The 23,439-nt window shown below is 43.0% G+C and overlaps 7 protein-coding genes across 8 annotated transcripts; 4 read left to right on the forward strand and 3 right to left on the reverse strand.

Moving 5' to 3' along the window:
* Positions 1 to 28: 28 nt before the first annotated feature.
* LOC6046238 (V-type proton ATPase subunit e 2) lies at positions 29 to 1,539 on the forward strand. Of its 2 annotated transcripts, XM_038264974.1 has the most exons (5): positions 29 to 180; positions 263 to 365; positions 458 to 505; positions 577 to 753; positions 815 to 1,539. In XM_038264974.1, exons 2-4 carry the CDS (start codon positions 268 to 270, stop codon positions 722 to 724), a joined length of 294 nt encoding a protein of 97 aa, XP_038120902.1. In that variant the 5' UTR covers positions 29 to 180; positions 263 to 267; the 3' UTR covers positions 725 to 753; positions 815 to 1,539. The 2 variants fall into 2 exon arrangements, with proteins under 2 accessions (XP_038120902.1, XP_001863465.1); XM_001863430.2 differs by having other exon boundaries at positions 577 to 1,539.
* Positions 1,540 to 10,278: 8,739 nt separating this feature from the next.
* Positions 10,279 to 11,789, forward strand: LOC6046239 (probable proline--tRNA ligase, mitochondrial). Its single transcript, XM_038262884.1, has 2 exons — positions 10,279 to 10,455; positions 10,512 to 11,789. The coding sequence occupies exons 1-2, from the start codon at positions 10,363 to 10,365 to the stop codon at positions 11,730 to 11,732; spliced, it is 1,314 nt and encodes a 437-aa protein (XP_038118812.1). The 5' UTR covers positions 10,279 to 10,362; the 3' UTR covers positions 11,733 to 11,789.
* LOC6046240 (protein ARV1) lies at positions 11,711 to 13,289 on the reverse strand. Its single transcript, XM_038262886.1, has 2 exons — positions 13,060 to 13,289; positions 11,711 to 12,383 (listed from the first exon to the last, which is right to left on the reverse strand). Exons 1-2 carry the CDS (start codon positions 13,198 to 13,200, stop codon positions 11,748 to 11,750), a joined length of 777 nt encoding a protein of 258 aa, XP_038118814.1. The 5' UTR covers positions 13,201 to 13,289; the 3' UTR covers positions 11,711 to 11,747.
* Position 13,290: 1 nt separating this feature from the next.
* On the forward strand, positions 13,291 to 14,762 carry LOC6046241 (leucine-rich repeat protein 1). The gene has a single exon (XM_001863433.2). The coding sequence runs from the start codon at positions 13,435 to 13,437 to the stop codon at positions 14,689 to 14,691; it is 1,257 nt and encodes a 418-aa protein (XP_001863468.2). The 5' UTR covers positions 13,291 to 13,434; the 3' UTR covers positions 14,692 to 14,762.
* Positions 14,747 to 16,195, reverse strand: LOC6046242 (titin). Its single transcript, XM_001863434.2, has 3 exons — positions 15,976 to 16,195; positions 15,622 to 15,911; positions 14,747 to 15,558 (listed from the first exon to the last, which is right to left on the reverse strand). Exons 1-3 carry the CDS (start codon positions 16,071 to 16,073, stop codon positions 14,777 to 14,779), a joined length of 1,170 nt encoding a protein of 389 aa, XP_001863469.2. The 5' UTR covers positions 16,074 to 16,195; the 3' UTR covers positions 14,747 to 14,776.
* A 3,868-nt stretch (positions 16,196 to 20,063) lies between these two features.
* LOC6053488 (ATP synthase subunit O, mitochondrial) lies at positions 20,064 to 21,184 on the forward strand. Its single transcript, XM_038265287.1, has 3 exons — positions 20,064 to 20,192; positions 20,369 to 20,815; positions 20,882 to 21,184. Exons 1-3 carry the CDS (start codon positions 20,163 to 20,165, stop codon positions 21,035 to 21,037), a joined length of 633 nt encoding a protein of 210 aa, XP_038121215.1. The 5' UTR covers positions 20,064 to 20,162; the 3' UTR covers positions 21,038 to 21,184.
* An 835-nt stretch (positions 21,185 to 22,019) lies between these two features.
* On the reverse strand, positions 22,020 to 23,147 carry LOC6053487 (protein SET). Its single transcript, XM_001869523.2, has 2 exons — positions 22,556 to 23,147; positions 22,020 to 22,491 (listed from the first exon to the last, which is right to left on the reverse strand). The coding sequence occupies exons 1-2, from the start codon at positions 22,974 to 22,976 to the stop codon at positions 22,169 to 22,171; spliced, it is 744 nt and encodes a 247-aa protein (XP_001869558.2). The 5' UTR covers positions 22,977 to 23,147; the 3' UTR covers positions 22,020 to 22,168.
* Positions 23,148 to 23,439: the final 292 nt, after the last annotated feature.

A 23,439-nucleotide genomic window follows, 5' to 3' on the forward strand; every position in this document is an offset into this window, starting at 1 on the left:
GCATACAAACACAAATGGTAAAATAATTCTTACCTATGTTGAACCTACATTGTTCGATCAAACCGTGAGTTACCGCGTTTGAAACGTCACATGATGAGTGACGCGTATCGCGGGCACTCACCCGAACCTGTCATGTGATATTTTTCTCACTTCGAGTCAATCGATTTTGTAAGTCGCCAGGTAGGTTCGCAGAGTGCAGTGAAATTTTCGCAAGTTTTTGGCCATTACGACGCATTAATATCGATTTTTCCTGTTCCGCCAGCAACCATGGGGGCGTCCGCACTACCGATCATTATTTTCTCGGCCATTTTCGGCGTGATTGGCATCGCTTTGCCGATCATTGCCCCGAAGGGACCCAACAGAGGGTAAGTGGCCTTTTTGGGTGTCGCATTGATAAGTGGCCTTGGCACAATCTTTCCCGTAACGTGACTCATTTTGTGCTTTTGTGGAATTTCAGGATCGTCCAGTGCGTGCTGATACTGACCGCGGTCACCTGTTGGCTTTTGTGAGTATTTCCTTTCTGCTGGTAGAAGAATCCCGAAACGAGTTGTAACTTTCTTTGTGTCCTTCCCTCAGCTGGCTGTGCTGTTACATGGCCCAGATGAACCCGCTGATCGGACCCAAACTGCACCAGAACACCATCCTGATCATGGCCCGCGAATGGGGAAACCCGCTGCCCGATATGGACTCCTGGACACCCCCGGCGGAACACACGGACCATTAAGTTGGGCCCGGAGCGGTTCGTGGAGGGAGGTAACACAACGGAACAGAACATTCTCCCGCAGTAAACTAAAATTGCGTTAATTGATCATAGAACATAAAATCAGCCGCCGCCGCCGGGGAAACCTGGAACAACCCCCGTGCGTGCGTGACATCAAAATTAAGTAAGCAAGCATGCAAAAAAGATTCATCAAAAAACCTTCAGTGACGCACCGGCATAGCGTGGCACCGTGATCTGGCCGCGCGGTTCGATGAATTGTTCTCATCGAACCTCCCTATGCTGGTGTTTTATAATGTACTCCTAGCGTTTAAGAATATTTCCTGTCAAGATAATCGAAAAAAAATAATATTGTATTCCGATAATTAAAGGAGTATACATGATGCATATTTTATAACGGAAGCAAAAACTATTTGCGCAGTATTTGGGGAGTGGTAAAGGTCCCGCATTAAAAATTTATGCTACACACACAAAAGCGTACACGAGAAAGATATGATACTATTCCATATATACGTTAATACAAGAAACACACAGAGAAGACACACAAAATTAATGGAATTTTTCTTATTACACCGTTACAAGCAAAAGTAAAAAAAAATCTATCTAAGGGAAGAAGAAAAGAAAGTAAAAATAGCCATCTCACATGATGTACTATGTACCAGCCAAACATTCAATATTTATAATTGATGATATTGGATCACACCACACAAGAAAAATATGGTAAAAAAATTGAATATATTAATCACGAGTACATGTATGTTACATACCATGCAGTAGAGTCAATAAAAATATATGCGGTAGAAAATCATATTTTACGAGCACGTGACATTGTTTGAAATTATAAAAAATATCACAAAATGAATAGCTTGATCATACAATTAACTATTCTTCAATTCTTAAATTGTTGAATTGTTAAATATTTTGACCGCATTTTTAGTTGACAGAACTTACAGACCAATACGCACCTCCAAAGAAAAGAGGTCAAGAAATTGTTTTGCGAACAGCAGATCAAAGGAGAGGGTACTTTCTATTCCTTGGAATTATTCTTTACCCTCTCTAGCTTGCTTTCGCTGCCTCTGTTGTCCATTTAAAATTTTTTGGCATTTTTGAAATCATATTTTATCAAAAATACTCACATCTTCAGAAAAAAATCTTTTTCGATTTTTCGGATCGAAATTCTGGCGAAAATTTTGGATAATCGAGGTTTTTGAACTAAAAAAAAAATCTCAGGATTCATAAATTTTTAAGCTGTTACCATTTTTTTATGCTTTTATTTTTTATTTGGAATTTTTATTTTACTGTGCTTTTGAATTTTCGAGTTTTCAAAGCTTGAATTTTAAAATATCTCAGTTTTAAAGTTTTTGATTTTTGTACATTATTTTTAATTTGTTTTGTGAATCTTTAAATCCATTATTATTATTATTTTTTTTTGCATTTATGAATTGTAAAAGCATTTTTTTAAATTGCATATTTTGAGGTATTGAGCAAATCAATGTAAATTGGTCAAAGCCGAAGTGTCCTGCTTACGTCAGTGGATGCTTACATAAAAGTAATGAGCAAGATAGATTCTTTGTTTATACTTCTGCTTTGGCACATTTACATTGTTTTTCTTCAATTTTGAATTTTAAAATTCTTCATCTCTTGAATGTCCATTTTTTATTTTTTTTTATTTCTGAATAGCAAAATTGAAGTCTTGATTAATCAAAGTTTCCGAATCGATCCTGAATCGTATTTTAATGCAAAAAAAAATGCGCCAACCACCAGCGTTTGTTGCGGACGGCAACGAGCGGAAAGTGTGCAGACTCAAGAAAAGTCTTTACGGCCTCAAGCAAGCAGCCAGGTCGTGGAACAACAAGCTGCACACCGTACTCGCCAAACAAGGATTCGCCAGGTGCAAGGCGGACCCCTGTCTGTACAAGAAGGTGAAGGCGAACAAGTGCTGCTACGTACTGGTGTACGTCGACGATTTAATTGTGGCCAGCGATGCGAGTGGACTCCATCAAGAGCTGGTAGCTGCACTGGAGAAGAATTTCGAGATCAGTCAACTAGGCGACATCCACTACTATCTCGGAATTGAGGTCGAGCGCGATGACCGTGATGACTTCTTCATCAACCAAGCGAAGTGCATCAACCAGGTCGTCGTGAGCAACGGTCTGGGCGATGCGAAGGTCTCCAAGATGCCCCTGGACCCTGGGTATCTGAAGCAAGAAGCGGAAGGAGAGCCATTGCCGGACAACGTCGAGTACCAGAAGGTGCTCGGACAGCTGCTGTACCTGTCGGTAAACACGAGACCGGATATTTCCGCAGCGATTTCGATACTGAGCAGGAAGACAGCTGCACCGACTCAAACGGACTGGACCGAGCTCAAGCGGATCATCCGGTACCTGAAGGGGACCAGCCACTATCGTCTGCAGGTGAGCAAGACCGATGAACGAGCTGGACTGATCGGATACTCGGATGCAGACTGGGTGGAGAGCACCGCGGACAGGAAGTCGAACAGCGGACAGATATTCCTGTTCAACGGTGGGACGATCAGCTGGAGCTGTCGCAAGCAGACGTGCGTCGCGCTGTCAACGGCGGAAGCAGAGTTCATTGCGTTGGCTGAAGCGACACAAGAAGCTTTGTGGCTGAAGCGATTGCTGGAGGATCTGGACGAGGACGGCGCTGTGACGGTCAACGAGGACAACCAGAGCTGCCTTAAGATGTTGGAGAAGGAGAAGTTCAGCAACCACACCAAGCACATCGCGACGAAGTACCACTTCATCCGGGACGTGAAGGAGAAGGACGAGGTGAAGTACATCTACTGCCCAACTGAAGAGATGGTAGCAGACATCTTGACGAAGCCACTACCAGGAGTCAGGATGTCTAAGCTGGCAGGAGCGTGCGGATTAGCACCAGCACCTCGAGGAGGAGTGTTGGAGATAACCGAGTAGGCCGGTGCTAACGAAGAAGGAAGACTTCAAGTCAAACCTAAAATTAGTTCATTACCCGAATAAACTCCAAACCCTACAGACGTGTTTTATTCCACACTCTTCAATAACCAAGTGAATGATTACGCAAATTAGTAAAATTCTGGAGTTTTTTTTTTAAAGGCCCAATAAACCAAATTTCCAGTTTTTGCTTTTTGGATGTTTTTGAAACCGCCTTGAGTCAGGGGTTTTAAAAAACACCCAACAGCTAATACTGAAAATTTGGTTTATTTAACCCTCAAAAAAAATCCAGAATTGTCTAATAAATAAAATTTTCTGTTTTTATTTTTTATTTTTTTTTCTTCACTTTAATTCAAAGCCATTCAAAAACATGCAAAAAAAAATCGAACCTTTACAAAAAATAATCTCTAGATTGGAGCATGCTGTGACACGTCTGCGGTAAAAAGATAAGACGTACGTGTCACGTGTCACAAGATAGCACACAAGCGACGATTTGTTTTGTTGAGTACCCCTCGTTTGAGTACTAGTCAAATGACAGTACAAATACATGTAACGCGCGTTCTCTAACTTACCTTAAATAAACGAGCTGTGCTCTATTCGGCCTCTTTTACCGCTGAACTCCAAACGGACGACATCGTACTTTCTGCTCTGCAAACCTTATCACAACACAACTCTCATCTCTAAATCCCGGTTGTTTTAATTGGCGACGAAGGAGTGAAGAACTACGCGAGCGATTTTTTTCTTTCGGTGGTGTATTTAATCGAACAGTTTTTTTTTAATCAATTTTTCCTTTGCGGGATTGAAACGATCGTCCTGTTCGGGTGTACACGCATCGGGGAAGAAATTTGCTAGCCATTGTGTGCGAGTAGCGGCGGCACCATTTTGTTTTCTACAAACCGACGCCGAGTGAGCAGCAGCAAAACCGAGGATTCTGTCGGTGTGCCTGGAAGTGCGGTACCTGTTGGCCGGAGATTCGCATCGGAACGGTCGCAGCACGGCGAATTCCGTGGTTCGGGCGGCAAGTGGCACGATTTTGCGCGGCGTATTCCGGTGGATTTTTGCTGATTCGGTGCGGTGAAGGTTCTGCTTTTTGCGGTGGTTTGGAGCGTCGGCAGTTCCGGCGGCATTTTTGGGACAAAGGAGAGCGTTCGTTGGCGGCGGTGACCAGGCGATTTGTTCTTGGACCGGGAGAAAGCAGCTTTGGTAAGCTAGGGCAATTGGAGTCAAGTGATCTTTTGCCAAAAATAATTTCAATAAAAAATAATTCCTTAGCAAGTATCACTGAGGAGTTTGTGAGGAAAAATTCATGTGAGCTTATTAATCGACTAAAACCGGGTTGCTTTGTAAGTGTGTGTGTGTGAATCTTTTGTTCGTTTGAACAAAGGGTTTCGCCATTTTATTTATTGGTTCATTAAGAGAGTTTTTCTTTTTCTTTAATTTAGTGAGGCCAAATTGCCACGGTGTAATTCAGCTGTTTGAGCCGGTGCACAAACTTTGCTTCGCTGAACGACGTTTTCCTGTGCTGGTGCACGGTGCGCACGACGAGTTTGTGCAGGAGGTTAAGTTTGCTTGCTGGCAAAGGCCGGGTGCGAGATCGGTGAGTAGCAAGCTTTTCTTTGATTTGATCCCTGGATTTGCAGTAATAGAGATTTTTGTGTGTTTTCTTTTTATTTTTTTCTTTGGGAAATTTGGAATTTGATTTTTTTTTACCTGATTTTTGATATCAAGACATGGGTTCGAACGGGTTAGCTACCTCTATTGAGATGTTTAGAAAGTGTACGTCATTTACGGACTGGTCAGATCGACTGGCCTATACCTTTCACGCAAATCAAGTTGCGGCTGATCGCCAAAAATCGCATTTCATGACGATTTGCGGACCGTTTCTTTTTTTCTCAATTAAAGCTGCACTACAGCAAAGATGAGCTGGATAAAGCCTCTTATGCTGATATTGTGTTAAAACTGAAACAAAAATTGGACAAAACGGAGCCGGACTTAGTCCAGCGCTTTCGTTTTAGTCAACGAAACCAGCAACATGATGAATCCATTGAGGATTTCGTGCAGGCGGTCAAGCTGCAGGCGGAATTCTGTGGTTTTGGGGCGTTTAAGGACGTGGCCATCATGGACAGGGTTCTGGCGGGTCTTCTTGACGGGAATCTCAAAGAGAATTTGCTGAAGGAGGAAGGTTTGACTTTGGACAAGATGGACAACTTCATAACAACATGGAACATAGCAAAACAAAACGTTAAAGCGTTAAACAATCAACCTGGAGGATCTCAATTGGGACAGTACAGTTACTTTACACCAGAACAAATTCATTACATTCAAAAGACAACAACACAAAGACAAGGGTCTTCACGGTACGGAAATTACAGACAAAATGATGGGTTGCAAAATTTTCCAGAAAGGCGAAACAATTCCAGATTTCAGCCTTATAAAAACTACAATTCTGATTCTCAAGTTTACACTAACCGAAGGTTCAATAACCAAACACAACAACAAAGGTATTTTGACAAAAGCTATGATAGGAGATATCCTCAGACTAGAATTTCGTGTGATTTTGTGGGAAAATGGGTCATTCTAAGCAAAATTGCTTCAAACTTGATTACTTTAACAGACAATTTGTGAATTTCATGGGTGAGAGTACTGCAGATGATTATTCCTGCAATGAAGGTGGTGAAATTGAGTACGCAAATGCGGAAATGTTCAACCAAATAGAAAACTTTCAAGATAATAACGACCAATGCATGAAAATTTTTACTGTCTTGAACACAACATATATTAAGCTGGATGAAACACAAATAGAGGACCAAATGGTTGATTTGGAAGTTGATGATAGTTGCTTGTTGAATGACAGCACATTTTCTATACCAATTGATGATGATAGTTATGTTGACATTGATTTGAAAAAATTGTTTACCCCGAATTGGGAGGATGATTCGATTTTGGATTTGAACGATGTGTTTGATAAGACTTGTTATAATATTGATGAAAATTGTGATGATGCCCCAAATTGGGATGAAAACTTGTTTTGTGGTTTTGGATTTTACAGGATGAGGACATGGAAGGTGGTGAATGTAAGAATGTTGGTTTTAATGAACTTTTAGCAGATGTCAGCGTGAGTTTTGAAGGTGCCCCAAATTGGGAAGAAAATGTTGTGTGTGGTTTGAATAATTTATTTTTGTATGACGATGTTTTGGATATGAAACAAGATGTGATGTTGGAAAATAACGTGGGTTCGATTGAACATAATTTTGATAACAAAAGGAATATTTCAAGCAATGCAATAGCAGCAAATTTATATTATACCTCAAATTGGGAAGACAGTGACAATTTTGATAACTGTGAGAGTTCGGACAAAAAGCTGCTGATTGGCAATGATGGTTGTGGACTTGAGTGTTGTATTGATGATGTTCAGAATTTGATTTTAACCCCAATTTGGGGAATGTTTCAAGAAAGTTCGGAAAGTGTTTGTTTTGAAAAAGTATTATTTGACGAAGTTTCTGAGATGTCAGGGCGAAAAGGTAGTAGTTTGAGTTTAAAGCTATGTACATCTAATTTGAAAAACGAGTATGATATGCAAAACATTGAATTGATGATAATATTTTTGATTATGATTGCTGTAATTGTTTGCCATAATGGGTTTAAAGCTATACAAAATTCGTTGTTTCTGTACGAACTGATGACTGAAATTTTGACGAGCATTGCAAATTTGCAATTTATTTTGATTTTGAGTAAAGGATGTACTAAAAGTTAGACAATCGCTTTGTTGACGATTTTTGTGGTCGGCATGATCAAAAATTTGTGGACGATTGCTGGTTGTTAAATGACAAAGTTGGCAAACCGCTATATTTACAAAGCGGGAAATTGAAATGTTTACAAGTCATCTATGCCAAATCATTAAATCTGTTTTTGGAAAGTCATATTTGGTACACAATTGAGAAACAACAAGTGTTGGACAGGAATCTTATTAAAAGCATCAAACCAAAGCTGTTGGTTTGTTTGCTTGAATGTAATTGTTTGCTGGACAGTTTGGCAATAGTCATTGTGTTATTCATATTTTTGAGATTAGTTTTCTCAATTTGTTTGCTAAGAAACCTTATTCGCGGGCTGACGAAAGTGACGAATGGAGAATTCCATAATTTTAGTTTGTTGGTCATTTGTTCAATTCAGTTCATTAATTTTATTCAAGACGATGATTGTCTGTCATGGAAATTTAGTTTAATTTCAAATAGTTGTGTGTGCAATGGTACATTGAATGAAAAGCAAATTATAAACAAGTTAAACTATAGAATACCTAAAACTAAAACTTTTCAAGAGAAGTGTTTGACAGATGATCAGATAGTAGATGTGGAAACTCAATGGTTTCAATGGAAACTTTTTGAAAGGGTGGTGAATGAGGTAGTCTCTTTAACTTGGGACATACCTAGCATATATTTTCATAAAATAGATCAAAATATCTTGATTCCATGCATTGTTTGCATTAATTCTCAATCGAAAATCCACAATAGTGATGAATTACTTGTTGTTTCAAGGTCCATTGGCTTTGTTCACAGGCTGATATGCTGGATTTCTGTCCTGAGTTTTAGAGTTGTTATTACAGTTTTCATTATAAATTTCCTAAAACAATTTTATTTGTATTTTAAACAGATACTCATTCAACACGGTTCCCAGTGTAGCGAAGACAAGAAAGCGCGATGGCGGCTAGTAGCACGAACCGTCGTGTTGTGGACTCGAAGGAGATGTGCTGTTCGTGGTGACTGGCAATCAAAGAGGTTACTGGTGGAGTGCAGCAAACGAAATGACCTTCTACTGAAGACGAAATGCGAAACGACATGGAGATTTCGAACGAGGACACGTGTGGTGCTGGATGCGGCAGATACCGTCCGTTTAGGGGTGTCTCTGAACGGAAAGGAACAAAACGTAAAAACGCAAAAAGTGACTATTTTAAATTCCTGAACAATATTTTCATTCGAATAGTACAAAAAGTTGTATTAGATTTTTGGTTGATTCATAACCTTGCTTATCATTTCATTAATGAGTTCGATTAACTTTACTTTTAAGCAAAGGGGGAAGGACTGTTGAGTACCCCTCGTTTGAGTACTAGTCAAATGACAGTACAAATACATGTAACGCGCGTTCTCTAACTTACCTTAAATAAACGAGCTGTGCTCTATTCGGCCTCTTTTACCGCTGAACTCCAAACGGACGACATCGTACTTTCTGCTCTGCAAACCTTATCACAACACAACTCTCATCTCTAAATCCCGGTTGTTTTATGTTTATCCAGGTTTTTAAGCGAAAATGGCGTTCGCATGGTGAACGCCCGAAATGTCAAAATCGCGCAGTAGCACCAACACACGTTTTTTGTAATGTTGGTACCACTGCGTGATTTTGACATTTCGGGCGTTCACCATTCGAACGCCATCTTCGCTTAAAAACCTCGATAGGACCTAATAAAAAAAGCTCATTTCAAATAGGGACCTAAAGCCCTACGTAAATTTGTATGTACAACAATTAAAAACACGACTAAAAACTATTTCTGATCACCTTTTTTATTTTTATGCAAAAAAAAATTAACACAACAATTTTTTTCGATTGATCATGGTTCCCTTGGAACGAGCTGTCAAGTAGGACCACAGAGAACAGATGTACAAATTAAATAGGAAAGTTGTGTAAAAACCATTACGAACTATTTAAGTTTGATTTGTGAAGCCCCGGTTTGACCAATTTGACAGATGTTTTTGACTGTTATCGTTTGTAAACGTCAAGAACAAAGTAGAAGCAAAGAGAAGACTGAGTTGAAAAAATGGGCCGGAGGTGTGAATTTGCGGGTTGTCGGAATGTTTCCGGCCTGTTCCCAGAGCGAAGAACTTATCATGGCTTTCCGAAGGACGCTGCTCTGTAGCCATTCTTGAAGATAGCGGAAACATAACATTTCAGAATGATTTTTTTTTATGATTTTAATTTTATCTTTTTCAACAGCTGTCGCCGGTGGGTGGCCAACTGTGGCAATCCGGAAATTGACGCTGTGTTTCAAAAGTTTGTTCAGGCCGCTTTTCGGAAAACGATCTGACAAGTGGATTAGCCAGGAGGTAAATAAAGTGTGAGAAAAAACGATTCATCTCTGTGGTAGGACCTTTTCTGTAAAGAAGGGCCTGAAGTTAATTTTTCAAAATTGATGTAAAAATCCTTTGTAAACCGTTTGTGGTCGAACAAAGGGTCATTTTGGCCAGAAAAACAAATCTTTATCGTTGTGAACGATAATATCAGAAATAGATAGCTAGATAGATACACTCAAACCCCGCTGGTTTGACACCAACTGTTGTCAAACGAACGGGGTCATTTTTTAGTTTGACACCCCTTTTACACGGAGTTCACACACACTATCAAACGTTTGTTTTGATAGTTTACGTGAGCGCCGTGTAAAAAGTGACGGTTTGTCACTTTTTAGTTTAACTTTGTCAAACCAACGGGGTACAAACTAAAAAGTGTCAAACGAAAAAGTGACCAACCACCGGGGGTTGAGTGTATTTAAATATCCAACCTTATCAAAAGATATGCAAGCAAAGTCGACCAAAGAGCCGAGTCGACATTCGAAGGAAGTGAACAACGCCGGTACGAATTGTTTACATTCGCGCTCTCAAGCTCCCTGCAACTGTTATTTTTAATTGAATGTCCCTTGAATTCAAAATTTTCCTGTAAAATTATATCATAATGAATCGGTTAACGAAAATTTTTCAACCTACGCTAATCGTCCCGAAAAATGCCGTCGTCAAAAACCAGGACGTGACCTCGAAAAGCCAACGGGTAAGTTTCGAAAGCAGTTTTAACTTTCAAGCCTTAATTCGCCACCCCACATCCAGCTAATGCTCGAGCAGGGCCTGATCCGGCAGGCCGGCAACGGAACCTTCTACCTCATGCCACTGCTGCAGCGCTCGCTCCAGAAGGCCGTCGACCTGGTGGACCACTTTATGCAGCGGCACGCGTCCGCCCAGAAGCTCACCCTGCCCATCCTGACGGCGGCCAGCTTGTGGCGCCAAAGTGGCCGGCTGGAGAGCGCTGGGCCGGAACTGATGCGCACCACCGACCGGCACGGCAAGCAGCAGATCCTGGGTCCCACGCACGAGGAGAGCATCACCGCGCTGGTGGCGTCCATTTCGCCCGTTTCGTATCGGACGTTTCCGCTGCGGCTGTACCAGATTTCGACCAAGTTCCGGGACGAGATGAAGCCTAGGTTTGGGTTGATGCGCGCGAAGGAGTTTCTGATGAAGGATTTGTATACGTTCGATGTGGGACGGGGGGAAGCGCGGGAGACGTATGAGGAGGTGAACGAGGCGTATCGGAAGTTGTTTGATGCGGTTGGGGTTGGGTATGTTAAGGTTCGTGGGGACACCGGGACGATTGGGGGATCGGAGTCGCATGAGTATCACTTTCCGAGCGAGGTTGGGGAGGATCAGCTGGTTTGTTGTGGGGAGTGTGGGATGGGTTGGAACCAGGAGATGTTCGGGGGGGGTGAGAGGTGCTGTGGGGCCAACGTGAGTCGGCAGGCCGGGATTGAGGTGGCGCATGCATTTATTTTGGACGACAAGTACAGTAAAACGATGGGGGCGAAGTTTTTGGCTCAGAACGGAAAGCCGGAAACGTTGCAGATGGGATGCTACGGTATTGGCGTGACGCGGTTGTTGGCGGCTGGGGTTGAGGTGTTGTCCGGTGAAAAAGACATTCGGTGGCCGTTTGCGTTGGCGCCGTTCAAGGTTTGTTTGATTCCACCGAAGGAAGGCAGTAAAGAAGCGGGACTGGGTGAAAAGTGGGTTGAAAAGTTGAATTTTGAAATCGGAAAGCTGAGTGGAGTGGGTTCGGATGTTTTGGTAGATGATCGTACCAACATGACCATCGGGAAACGACTTATGGACGCGCGCAAGACCGGATATCCGATAGTGGTTGTGATCGGACCAAAAGCTGCTACCGAAAGTGGAGAACTGTTTGAAATTCACAATCACGTGGATGGAAGTCAGTTAAACCTTAGCTTTAGTGAAACTCTAGCCGAAATAAAACGCATTTGTGATAGTCAGTTTAGTTATTAAGAGTCATAAGAGAGTTTACATTAAACTGTTTAGGAATGCACTGATTTCCGTTAGAAAGTACGTTTTTACGATGAATGCCAGCAGTACGATGACGGCCGACCGTGTCCGCGTGCAGCCACTGATCACGGAATGAATCTGGGTTAGCGAAATCACAAAGTAAGCCACCACAAGGCTGATGTGGATGGCCATTCCCGGGTCGGACGTGTTCTGCTTCCAGATGATGATGGGAATGAAGAAGAATTTCCCGATGCTCGCCAGAACCACTCCGTGCAGCAGGGCCATCGGGTAAGGTTTGCCCGTGTCATGGCCGACGTCCACGCGGTGCAGGATTCGGGTGAACAGATACAGAAACAGGTACAGCAGTATCGTCCCAATGAAAATGTGCGCCAACGAAACGTAGAAGCCCTTCTCCGCGAGGAACGGGTCGGCGTGGTCCGAGCGGTAGCGCACGTTTGTGAACCTGCTGAAGGCCTCGGTCCACAGACAGTACGCCTCCAGCAGCACCAAGATTATGCCAATTTTCCACAGATTTTTGCAGTCCGAATTGTACAGGATGTGGCGGTAGGCGGGTTTTGATAGCAGAACCAGATCGATCAGGATGATGAGCACCTCGAACTCGATGTACTTGTCCGCAGGGTGGTTGCATTTTTCCTAAAAAAAATAATAATTCGTTTAAAAAAGTGCACTTGACCGATCTGACAAAGAACTTTGCAAAAGATCTTGAAATGAAATCTGATTTATTGAATTTCAATCATTTTATTTTCGAGTCCAAGTAATGTTATATTGAATGAGTAGAATTCTGTTGACCCCCAACGGAACGTCTCTGAGGGAACCGGTCACTTCAGCCCAGTCACGAAATATTCTAGCAGAGCCGGTTCTGTCAGAATCCTGCTAGAATGACGGAACGTTTATGCTCAACTGTTGTTAGAATATCCAGCTCTGTAAGAACTCTGCTAGAGTCCTGCTGGAATGTCGTGACTGGGAGCTTGTGACCAATTCCTGTGGTCGGAGTATTTTGAGACTCCCAGTCATTTCGGCTGACCTATTTTGGCTTGGGCTGCTTATTGCTACAGACCATTTTCTTTTCGACCAACTGCTACTGGGCCTCCAGGCGCCAGACCCATTTTGATTTTTACCTCTCGGAAGGATGATTTTCCTAGACTGACCGAGCCGGGTTTTAGCGGCCTACAGTGGGAATTTCAAGTATCTAAATGGGAATCGTCACGCAACGCGCAACACTTTTCTGGATTGACACCGCATCAGAATTAGAGCCCTTGGGACAAAGTTCTTTGCCGCCGAAAGTTTGTTGTAAATCGTTGGAACTTACACATTCCGTAATTTTAAGCACGGTTGAGCTGATTCTTTTGTACAACTCTTGCACCGGACTTCCACAGTTTATGCACACGTATTGTTGAGGTTTATTTTGTCCCCTCAAAAGGTTGAAATAATGCTGCAATTTCTGTTTCATTTTTCCCTAAAACTTTTAATAAAAATGTTTGAACCTGTTTGGCTAAACAAAGTGCAAAATTTCACGAAACAGCTGATTAAATTTTGTTATAGCGCAGCTTGTTTTGACAGTTTGCGACACAAAAAGTCGACCAAACAGGTTTGACAGGAGGTGAACAACGCCGGTGCAGCGCGCCAAACGCAAACCAAAATATTCGTGTTGAAAGAAATCGGTGCCGATCGGAGAATGTGAACCATGAAGCTAATCTGCGAAACGTGCGTGGTCAACCGGTCCGGACCGCCGTCCGGCGGCAAGCGAGCCTTCCAGAAAACCGTGCTGGCGGTGGGCAACGAGAAAAAGTCCTCCTCGTCGTCGGAGGAACCGGTCATCATGCTCATCACCAACTCCAACAAGAGTGGCACCCGGTACGGGTTGCGGAAGAATGTGGGCAAGATCTTTACCCGGTTTTTGGCGGAGGGAAAGGCGACGATATCGTTCCAGATTCCCGAGCACGACGTGCAGATCAAGAGTGAGGTCGTTCAGTTGACTGGGTTTTTGAAGGTGCTGCGAGCGGTGCTTACGGGTGCGGGAGTTGACGGTCCGGATGGGGGCTCGAAGCTGTCGTGTCTGTCGATGGTGAATAAGAAGACGTCGGCGGTGCTGGCCGCTTCGAACAAGGTGCTGGCCACAAAGTGCGTCATTAAGAGTAGAGGGGAGTATCCGTTGAAGGGGTTTTCCAGGAATTTGGTGTCTTTGCAAATCTCGGACATTAAGCTGTGCCGGTTTGATCCGCAGATCTTGCTGCTGAAGAGTTTGAGGACGCTGAATTTGAGCAACAATTGCATTGAAAAGATTCCACAGGCGCTCGGTCAGATGAGACTGGTGGAAGTTGATTTGTCCGGGAATGCACTTCAAAACCACGCGTGGGAATGGCTGCGGGAACCGGCCATCCAATCGAGCCTGCAAAGTCTCAACATATCCTCCAACAACCTCACCTACTTCCCTTCGAGCTTAATCTACTGTCGGGTTCTAGTCCGTCTCGACATCCAAATGAACCACCTGCAGAAGCTGCCCTTTGCCGTCTGGAAAATGTCCCGCTTGCGCTTCCTCAACCTGGCCCGCAACCAGCTCGCATCGGTCCCCGAATCCATGACCCGCATGAAGCTCGACCAGCTGGATCTGTCGGAGAACAAGCTCAGCCAGGACGCCAGCACCGTTCCAGATCTTCGCATCCCCGCACTTCCCGGCCAGATGCCGGCGCTGTGGGAAATGGCCGCACGCGTCGTGGTTGCCCGCAAGATTCACTACGCCCCGGGCATTATTCCCTTCCTGCTGGTGGAAATCATGAACCGCACGCCCATCTGTGGCTGCGGTCTGCTCTGCTTCACGTCACGGGTCTACGAGCGGGCCAAAGTCGTCCGGCTCAACTGCCAGCACCTGATCATGGACAGTAACCACGTGGTGTACGCGGACGCGGTCTTCTGTAGCCAGCGGTGCAGCACCAGGCAGTGATTCGTTTATTTATTTTGTTAGCATTAGGTACTTTTTAAGAAATAAAACAATTCAGTCTGTTAACATTAAAATTAGAACGATTTATTCAATCCTCCTGGGCTTCAAACATCCCGAGCACGTCCTTCATGTTCTTGATGATCATGCGATACTCTTCAAGCTTTCTAGTCAGGCTCTCGTTCTCCGTCCGGCACTGCTCGTTCTCTGCCATGCAAGCCTCCAGCTCCCGCTCAAGCTCGTCCATTTCGGCGCTGTGTTTGGCCTTGCACTGCTGCATCTGCTGGTCCGCCTCGTCCAAATCCTGCAGAAAACCTTCCTTCGGCAGCTGAATGTACTCTTCGCCCTTGAAGATAAACTCGTTCATCGACTCCTTGCGCCTCTCCATGATCGTCACCCGGAGCGGTTTGTCCGGAATGCTGGGAGCTTTCGCCGGTTTGGCCGGGGCAGGCTGCGGTGGCTTCGACGTTTCTGCGGTCGCGACACTGTTGCTGCTGCTGGCCTTAACTGTTTGTACCTTTTTGGTAGTTTTCGGCGATGAGATCTTCTTCTCCGGCGACGAGGTGACCGTTGTTTCGACGGGTGGTTCAACGTCAGGCTTTGACTTCTTCGCCAGAACCGGACTGGTGACGGCCGAACTGGGGCGCTTCTTAATCTTCACCTTGCGCAGAATGATGTTCTTTTGAGGGATGCCGAGCGTTGGAATCGCTGCCATACCGGAGGAGGAAGTCACCAGCGTTGGAAGCTTCTCCACTTTGATTATTCTGGCTTTTGCGGGACTTCTCGGCGGAGCAGCATCCTCCTGATTGAGCTGCTGCAAATCGTCCATGTAGATAATCTCCGTCATTTGATTCTCATCAGTGTCTAGCATCTCTGCAAAGTAAAATCCTCAAATCAACAACTAAACGTTCAAAAAACAACTCCAAACCCACTCACCATACTCTGTCCCTTCCAGATGCTCCTCCGTCTCTCCCTGCGAAGACGATGTACTCCCTACAATTTCCGCTTCGCCCAGAATAACATCATGCTGCTGCTGCTCCTCCCCCTGCTGTTGATCATCCGACGGTTCCGTTCCGTACTCGTACGGGATGGCCGTATTCAGTAGCATCTTGCGGCGCGCACTAAAGCACATATAAATCTGCGAAAAGTGCAAATCGCACATAAAACGCGGTCCCGACAGACTCGTATCGACGGCGCCCAGTTCAGTCCAGCGTTTCGCTCTCGCCCTGAAAGGTTATGTTGTGATTTAGAACTTTTTCAAACGTTAGTCAAGCTAAGCGTTAAACTTACTCGTCCTTCGGGAACTGAAACAGCGTTCGTTCGGGATGCTCCGAGTTGGTGACGGCACAGTTGCGATAACAGCAGCTTCGTCTTTGCTGGCGGCTCATCGCGGCAGGTATGGCTATTTAATACCAGTTTGATTTAGGTAAAGAAAATAACTTTTTCAACTTGGCGTCGTTCTGATTCTGGAATGCCGCGATTTTGTTGTTGTTTTCAAAACATTTTTGGTCGCTCTGACAGTTACGGCAGTGATGCCAGGCAATCTTGCGTTTCCAAGCGTTGCAGAACGTTACACGCTGCGTTTGAATTTAGAGTGGGTGCAGAATTCTGTAAACCTGTGAGTTTTACAGTGCAATGTTCTGTAGCAATCAAATTGGGTACTAAAGCCCTAAGTCAATTTTTATGTACATCGGTAAAAAACACAATTAAAACCCATTCTGATCACTTTTATTCATTTTAATAAAAAAAAATGGCAAGACAACATTTTTTCAATGTATCAACTTTTCTGTTTAATTTAATCTGCTTAATTTAAGGACCCAATTATAATAAATAATAACAACAGTTATTAAATAAGTTTGACAACAAAAATTGCTTTTAATTTCTCAAATAAAAAAAAAACAAAGTCAACAATTGGGTCCTAAAATGAAGCTTAGATTGCTGATATTATTGTTTACAGCGATAATGCTTATTTTTCTGAGTACAATGACCCTTTGTACGACCACAAAGAGTTTAAAATGGATTTTTAAATCAATTTTGAAAAATTTACCTCGCGGTCCTTCTTGACAGAAAAGCTCCTACTTGACAGCTCATTCCAAGGGGACCATAGTTGATCCATCGAAAAAATGTTGTCTTGTCAAAAAAAAATTTTGCATTAAAATGAAAAAAAGTGATCAGAAATGGTTTCTAATCGTGTTTTTTACCGTTGTACATAAAAATTGACATAGGGCTTTAGTACCCAATTTCGAAAAAAAATCAAAATTAACAAAAATATGTTTGTTTTGTTTAGCTTTTTAACACTTTCCAAAATTCTTGAATATTTAGAACTTTGAGAATTTGTAAAACTTTTTAATTCATTGAACATTTTACAATATTAAAAAAAATATATTTAAAAAATAAACATTTTTCAAAATTCGAAAAAATAGTTTCTAGAATTTCTTAATCGGTTCACTGCAGGATCCAAAACCCGCTAAAGGGAGCTTCACGTCGTGGTAAACTGGATAACCACGGATTTGCGAGTAAATTCGACGGACCGGCCGGAACACAACACCGCGTTAGTACACACGCGCACACCCAAAATTTCTGAAATTTCTAAAAAAAAATAAAATTCTTTAATTTTTGAAAATTTCTAGATTTTTAAAGATTTTAAACTTTTTAAATATTTTATTTTTTTAATATTTTATTTTTTTAATAATTTAAACATTGAAATTAAAAAAAAATATACTTATAATATATTATTGTTTACAGCGATAAAGCTTATTTTTCTGAGTACAATGACCCTTTGTATAGTACAAAGAGTTTGAAATGGGTTTTAAATCAATTTGGAAAAATTAACCTCGCGGACCTTCTTGACAGAAAAGCTCCTACTTGACAGCTCGTTCCAAGGGGACCATAGATGATCCATCGAAAAAATGTTGTCTTGTCAATTTTTTTTTGCATTAAAAAAGAAAAAAGTGGTCAGAAACGGTTTTTAATCAGCCCGGGAGCATGTTGACAGCTCCCATACAAACTGAGCGTACCCCGTTTTGTGGGCCCAGTGGGCCTAAGATGGCGGCCTTCGATATTATCTAGCCAAATTTTTGAGAATGGCGAATAGTTTAATTAAATATAGTTTTTGCCTTGTTTTGGTTTAAAACGACAAAATAAGCATTATGGAATCATTTTCTTTAAAACCTTGTTTAGAGATACGCCACGTTCAAATGTTAGTCTAGAACTGTTGAAGTGAGCGTGCCACAAAAGCCGTCACGAAAAAAAAGTTTCTTATGCAAATTTTTAGTTGCGTATTTGATGGGCGTACTCCGACGAGGCCCACCTTGGTGGATACGCGCAACTCACGAAAACTGTCATGTTAGACTGTCTGCAGCGCGAAGTTTTATAATTGTTTCAAATTACGAGCAGTTTTAAATTTTTGGAACTGGCGGAAATGAAACTAAAACACGGTGCTCGCAACGCGCTGATCTAAATGTTGTTTCAAAAAAATGCTTTTAATTGTGTGCGTATGATTATCAACACAGCATCATAGTGTGTGTGTAAGAATACGTGGATATCTTTATATATCTGATTTTTTTTGAAACTGAGTTCTATTCCAGTTCCAAACCGTCTCACGTTTGAAACAAACTCGTCGAGCAGTTTTATTCCGGTTTCAAAATACTGCTCGAAAAATAAAACTGCAACTCCGCGTTGCGCGTGGTCTGTTTCAGTTCTATTTGAAAAATGAAACAGCTAGAACAAAGTAGAGCCGCGTTGCAACCAGTCTTAGGGGACGGTTGTTTTTAATCATGTTTTTTACGCGTTCGTCTGGGGGCTTGCGCCAGTCATCTGGCAAAATTTCCCCCAGATTTACCCCAGATTTCTGCCATGATTTCTGGCGAATATGACACAAACCGGTCGTGCACGGTTCAACCAATTAAACCGGTTGATTTTTGTGCCAGACAGCTGGCAGAACTTTCGCCCGATTTTTGCCAGATTCATCTGGCGTTATGCAAAACTTGTCTACACTCAAAGTAAAAAGTATCCTTTTTTCAAGTTCACCCGTCGTCACCCTTTAAAAGGGTATCGAAAACAAGGACGTGACGCCGGGTGAGCTTTAAAAAAGGATAGAAAGTATCCTTTTTGAGGATTTAAAGTACCCTTTTGAGGGATACTTCTGACTTTGAGTGTAGGATAAGTGTGCCAAGTGTGTCTGAACCAAGGCTGTGTCTAACCAAGGCCATGTGTCTGAACTGCACGACAATCGTCCGCCAGCGCCAGACACTCAAATTTACCAGATTATTTTCCGAGTGGGGTGCTAAAACCCCGATGGTTTGACACCAATCGAGAAATTAAAAGTGAGAGTGTGTGCTACATGGAGTTAAACTTTCTGTGCAGTTGCTGTGAAGGTTCCCATGGCACTTTGAAAAATTTAACTCCATGTTGCACGCACACACTCTCACTTTTAATTTCTCGATTGGGTACTAAAGCCCTATGCCAATTTTTATGTACAACGGTAAAAAACACGATAAAAAACCATTTCTGATCACTTTTTGCCTTCCTCACCTTACTGAGGAAAGGCTATAAAATCACTCGAAAACTGAACTTCTCAATTAGACCTCCTAGACCCACCTTCATGTATACCTATCGACTCAGAATCGAATTCTGAGCAAATGTCTGTGTGTGTGTGTGTAGGGATGTGGGTCTGTGCACCAAAAAATATGCACTCGATTATCTCAGCACTGGCTTAACCGATTTGGACCGTTTTGGTCTCATTCGATTCGTCTTGGGGTCCCATAAGTCCCTATTGAAAATTATGAAGTTTAGTAAAGTACTTCAAAAGTTATGCTAAAAAAACGATTTTGACTAAAGTCCGGAAGATTGTAAAAAGGCTGGTTTTTGTAAGAAACCCCAGCATGTTATACATTTTTAGAAAGTTATTTAAAAGACCTTTCCAACGCGACCAATAAATTGAAGATCTGACAACCCTGTCAAAAGCTATTAGCAATTGGGTCCTAAAATGAAGCTTAGATTGCTGATATTATTGTTTACAGCGATAAAGCTTATTTTTCTGAGTACAATGACCCTTTGTACGACCACAAAGAGTTTAAAATGGATTTTTAAATCAATTTTGAAAAATTAACCTCGCGGTCCTTCTTGACAGAAAAGTTCCTACTTGACAGCTCGTTCCAAGGGGACCATAGTTGATCCATCGAAAAAATGTTGTCTTGTCAATATTTTTTTTTGCATTAAAATGAAAAAAAGTGATCAGAAATGGTTTTTAAACATGTTTTTTACCGTTGTAAACAAAAATTGACATAGGGCTTTAGTACCCAATTGACACCACCGGGGGTTTAGTGTACAGACTTTTTACCCAGGAGTTCACAGAACTCTTGTAAGCAAAATTTGGCAACTCTGATTGTGACAGTTTGCGCGCTTCTGTCAAACTTTCGGAACATCTCGAGGTTGCAGTCGTGAAGAAAAATCGTCCAGAAGTCGCACAGATTAAAATGGCAGCAACCGGAAAGTTATCGCTTCTGGTAAGTGCGCACATTGTTTACCGGGTGCCAACCCGTTCCGGCGGGTTAAAAGTGGGCGTGCCCGCTTGGGATTTGTTTCTATCATTGATTGTTTGTGGCTTTCAATTAGGTTATGAAGTCACTTTATGTTGGCTTTTCGATTATGTAATTTTGCTCCGGATGTTTTCCCGTTCCAGACCCGCCAGCTGAGCACCAGCTCGGCCGCCGCCCAGCTCGTCAAGCCCCCAATCCAGGTGTTTGGCCTCGAGGGACGCTATGCGTGCGCGCTGTACTCGGCCGCCTCCAAGACCAAGTCGCTGGAGGCCGTCGAGAAGGACCTGAAGAGCCTGCAGAGCCAGATGCGGGCCGACCCGAAGGTGCGCGACCTGCTGATCAACCCGACCATCAAGCGCAACCTGAAGGCCGCCGCCATGAAGGATCTGGCCAGCAAGGTCAAGTTCAACGCTGCCACCGGAAATCTGCTCGGCTTGCTGGCGGAGAATGGGCGCTTGGGCCGTCTGGACGGCATCACGAACGCCTTCTCGCTGATCATGGCCGCCGACCGGGGTGAGGTCGTGTGCGAGGTCAAGACCGCCAAGCCGCTGGACGACTCGCAGCGCAAGCAGCTGGAGGGTGCCCTCAAGGTGGGGAATTGGAATCGATTCTGTGCAAGTTCTTCACTCTAAAACGCACTTTTTTTCTTTCGCTAGGCATTCCTGAAGCCGAACCAGACCATCCAGCTGACCGCGAAGGTCGACCCGTCGTTGATCGGTGGAATGATCGTGTCCATCGGGGACAAGTACGTCGACATGAGCGTCGCCAGCAAGATCAAGAAGTACACCGACATCATCGCGGTTCCGGTCTAAAGGGAGGGACACAAGCTGTTGTTATATCTTTAGAACGTGCCAGGATGGAGGCTGCCACTGCTTTAAGATCAGTAACGTGGAAGCCGGTGTAGCGATTGGTGTAATACATGTAATATGATAAAATCACGAATAAAAACGAAAAATCCAGCTGTTGCAGCATTTGCATTTTGGCCGAAAATCATTTTAAGTCTGAGAAAAATCATTTATCTGAGCTACAAATACCTCACATATGGATCAAGACTTGACACTCAGTGTGCACAACATCAATCTTTTGATCCTCATTCATGTTCTTGGTTATTCCCAAAAAGTGTATTTTTACGTTTAATTTTTGACTATAAAGTAATTTTCGTTAAGTAAAAACTAAATCCCGAAAGTCTATGGACATAACATTTGAACAAACCCCTTTTAAAACAACTCTCAATCGGACAACTCTCTCTTCGGATTAATTTTCTACCGCTAAAAATAAGTCAAGTTTGTGTGTAGTAAAAAAAAATCAAATGCAACGCATAAATTGCGACGAAAAAAAAAAAGCAAAATCAATCTAGAATTTTTTTTGCAAAGCGTCAAACAATCCAATCTGCACTGTAAATGACAGCTGGCTCAGTTGATGGTTTGTGTCTTTGCTATAAGAAAGCTGCCCGCGACGTGCACAGTCAAGCATAACGAATCAACTGTGATTTTTTGAGTTTGAGCTTTTCTGCTCCCAAGACACACATGACATCTACGAATGGCTGAGTGCTCGATTGCCTACTGCTAGGCGTTTTAGTTTGGGGAGATTATTGTTTTCGATGTTTTATTCTTAAATAGTCACGTTTGTTAGTGTTTTTCAATTCGACAACAATATTCATGGTTGAAAATATCTCTAAACTTTGAAGTTTATTTGGTAAACTACCAATAATATCAACGGACATTATTCCGAAGAAATATAAGCTGAAAAGAATATCCCAAATGTGGCTTTCCATAAATTAAAAACTTAGCAAAATTGTAGGCATACCAGAATGTATAATTTTATTGAGGTTATTTCCACCGTAGGGTACGGTTCCTGCTCTACAAGTCAAACACAGTCATTGGGTGCAACTCTACAGAATTAAACAAACATTTTACATCGAATATGCGCGCCCACCCCCTTTCCTAGGCTTCCTCCTCCTCATCCTCTATTTCGTCCTCCTCCTCCTCACCCTCGTCCCCAAAATCGTCATCGGCCCCATCCTCTTCCGCTTCCGGCTCGACCTCAATGTCCGGCACCAGGTAGTACTGCAACGGGTTCGGCCACAGATCGTCCTTGATCAGCTCGGCGATGTCGTCGTTGATCGGGTCGTTGTTGTCCGTGAACCAGTCGAAGAACGTCCGGTACTCGAGACCCCGCTTGCGCCGGTTGGCCATCGCCTTCTTCGGCAGCATCTTGGTCAAATCCCGCTTCCACTTGATGGCGGTGCTCATCGAGACTGGCGTTTCTGCAAGTGAAAATATACACGTTAGAGACAACCCATTTCCAACGGTTCCTAAAGCAAAACCTACCCCCGCTCGATCCCAGGTTGAATTCCTTCGTCAAGACTTTGTTCTCAAAGTACGGGTTCTCCTCATCAAAGTGAAAGTGGATGCGGTAGCCGCTCTTAATGTCCTCAAACTCCTCCACATCCAGCTTCTGCATAAACTGTAAGCACTCTTCCTCTTCTTCCTCGAGGATTCCGGATATCTGGGGGTGATTCACGATCGCTGTCACCCAGAAGCTGGGAATCCGCTGGATGATTTCGTTTCTCTTTTGAAAGAACGGCTTCCGCAAATTGTTGTACTTTTGCTCCACTTTCAGAATCTCCTCGCTGGCCTTTTCGTTCAACGCATCAATTTCGTTCTGGCAATTATCAATTGCTTCCAGTGCTTCGGATTCGTCCTCCAGCGCGTCATCCGATTTCTTTACCTTTTTCGCGATTGAAGCCATTCCGAGTCCTTGTACGCGCACCGGCTTATCCTGATGGCAAAGAGGTCAACCGACAGGACCACAGGTTCTTGGGAAATAATATTAGCAAACACCTCGTTTTAGAGCGAGGCTTGATTTTTCGCTAATGGCGGTGTGTATTTGCAACGATGAAAAGCCGCCAATGACAGGCGGACCGGAATAAAGGCTGCTACAATCATAGGTAAGCGTTATTATGCAGCTTGCATAAGTGTGAGTTGATACTCCGGGTCAGGTAAATAACTGTACATGCAAATAAAACAATTTTCTACACAAAAGATACCGGTTACTTCTTCTATAGAAAAAAAAACACAGTTATTTTGCTTCTAAACTAACTACCGCAAACCTCAACACCCAAAAAGTTAAAGAACGTTGCCACTACACACAGCCTTTGTCAGTCATTTCAACCTTCTGTAAAAAGCTTTGGAACAGAATGACATCTGGCAAG

The sequence above is a fragment of the Culex quinquefasciatus genome, chromosome 3 (assembly GCF_015732765.1).
Source record: "Culex quinquefasciatus strain JHB chromosome 3, VPISU_Cqui_1.0_pri_paternal, whole genome shotgun sequence".
In the NCBI taxonomy this organism is placed as follows: Eukaryota; Metazoa; Arthropoda; class Insecta; order Diptera; family Culicidae; genus Culex; species Culex quinquefasciatus.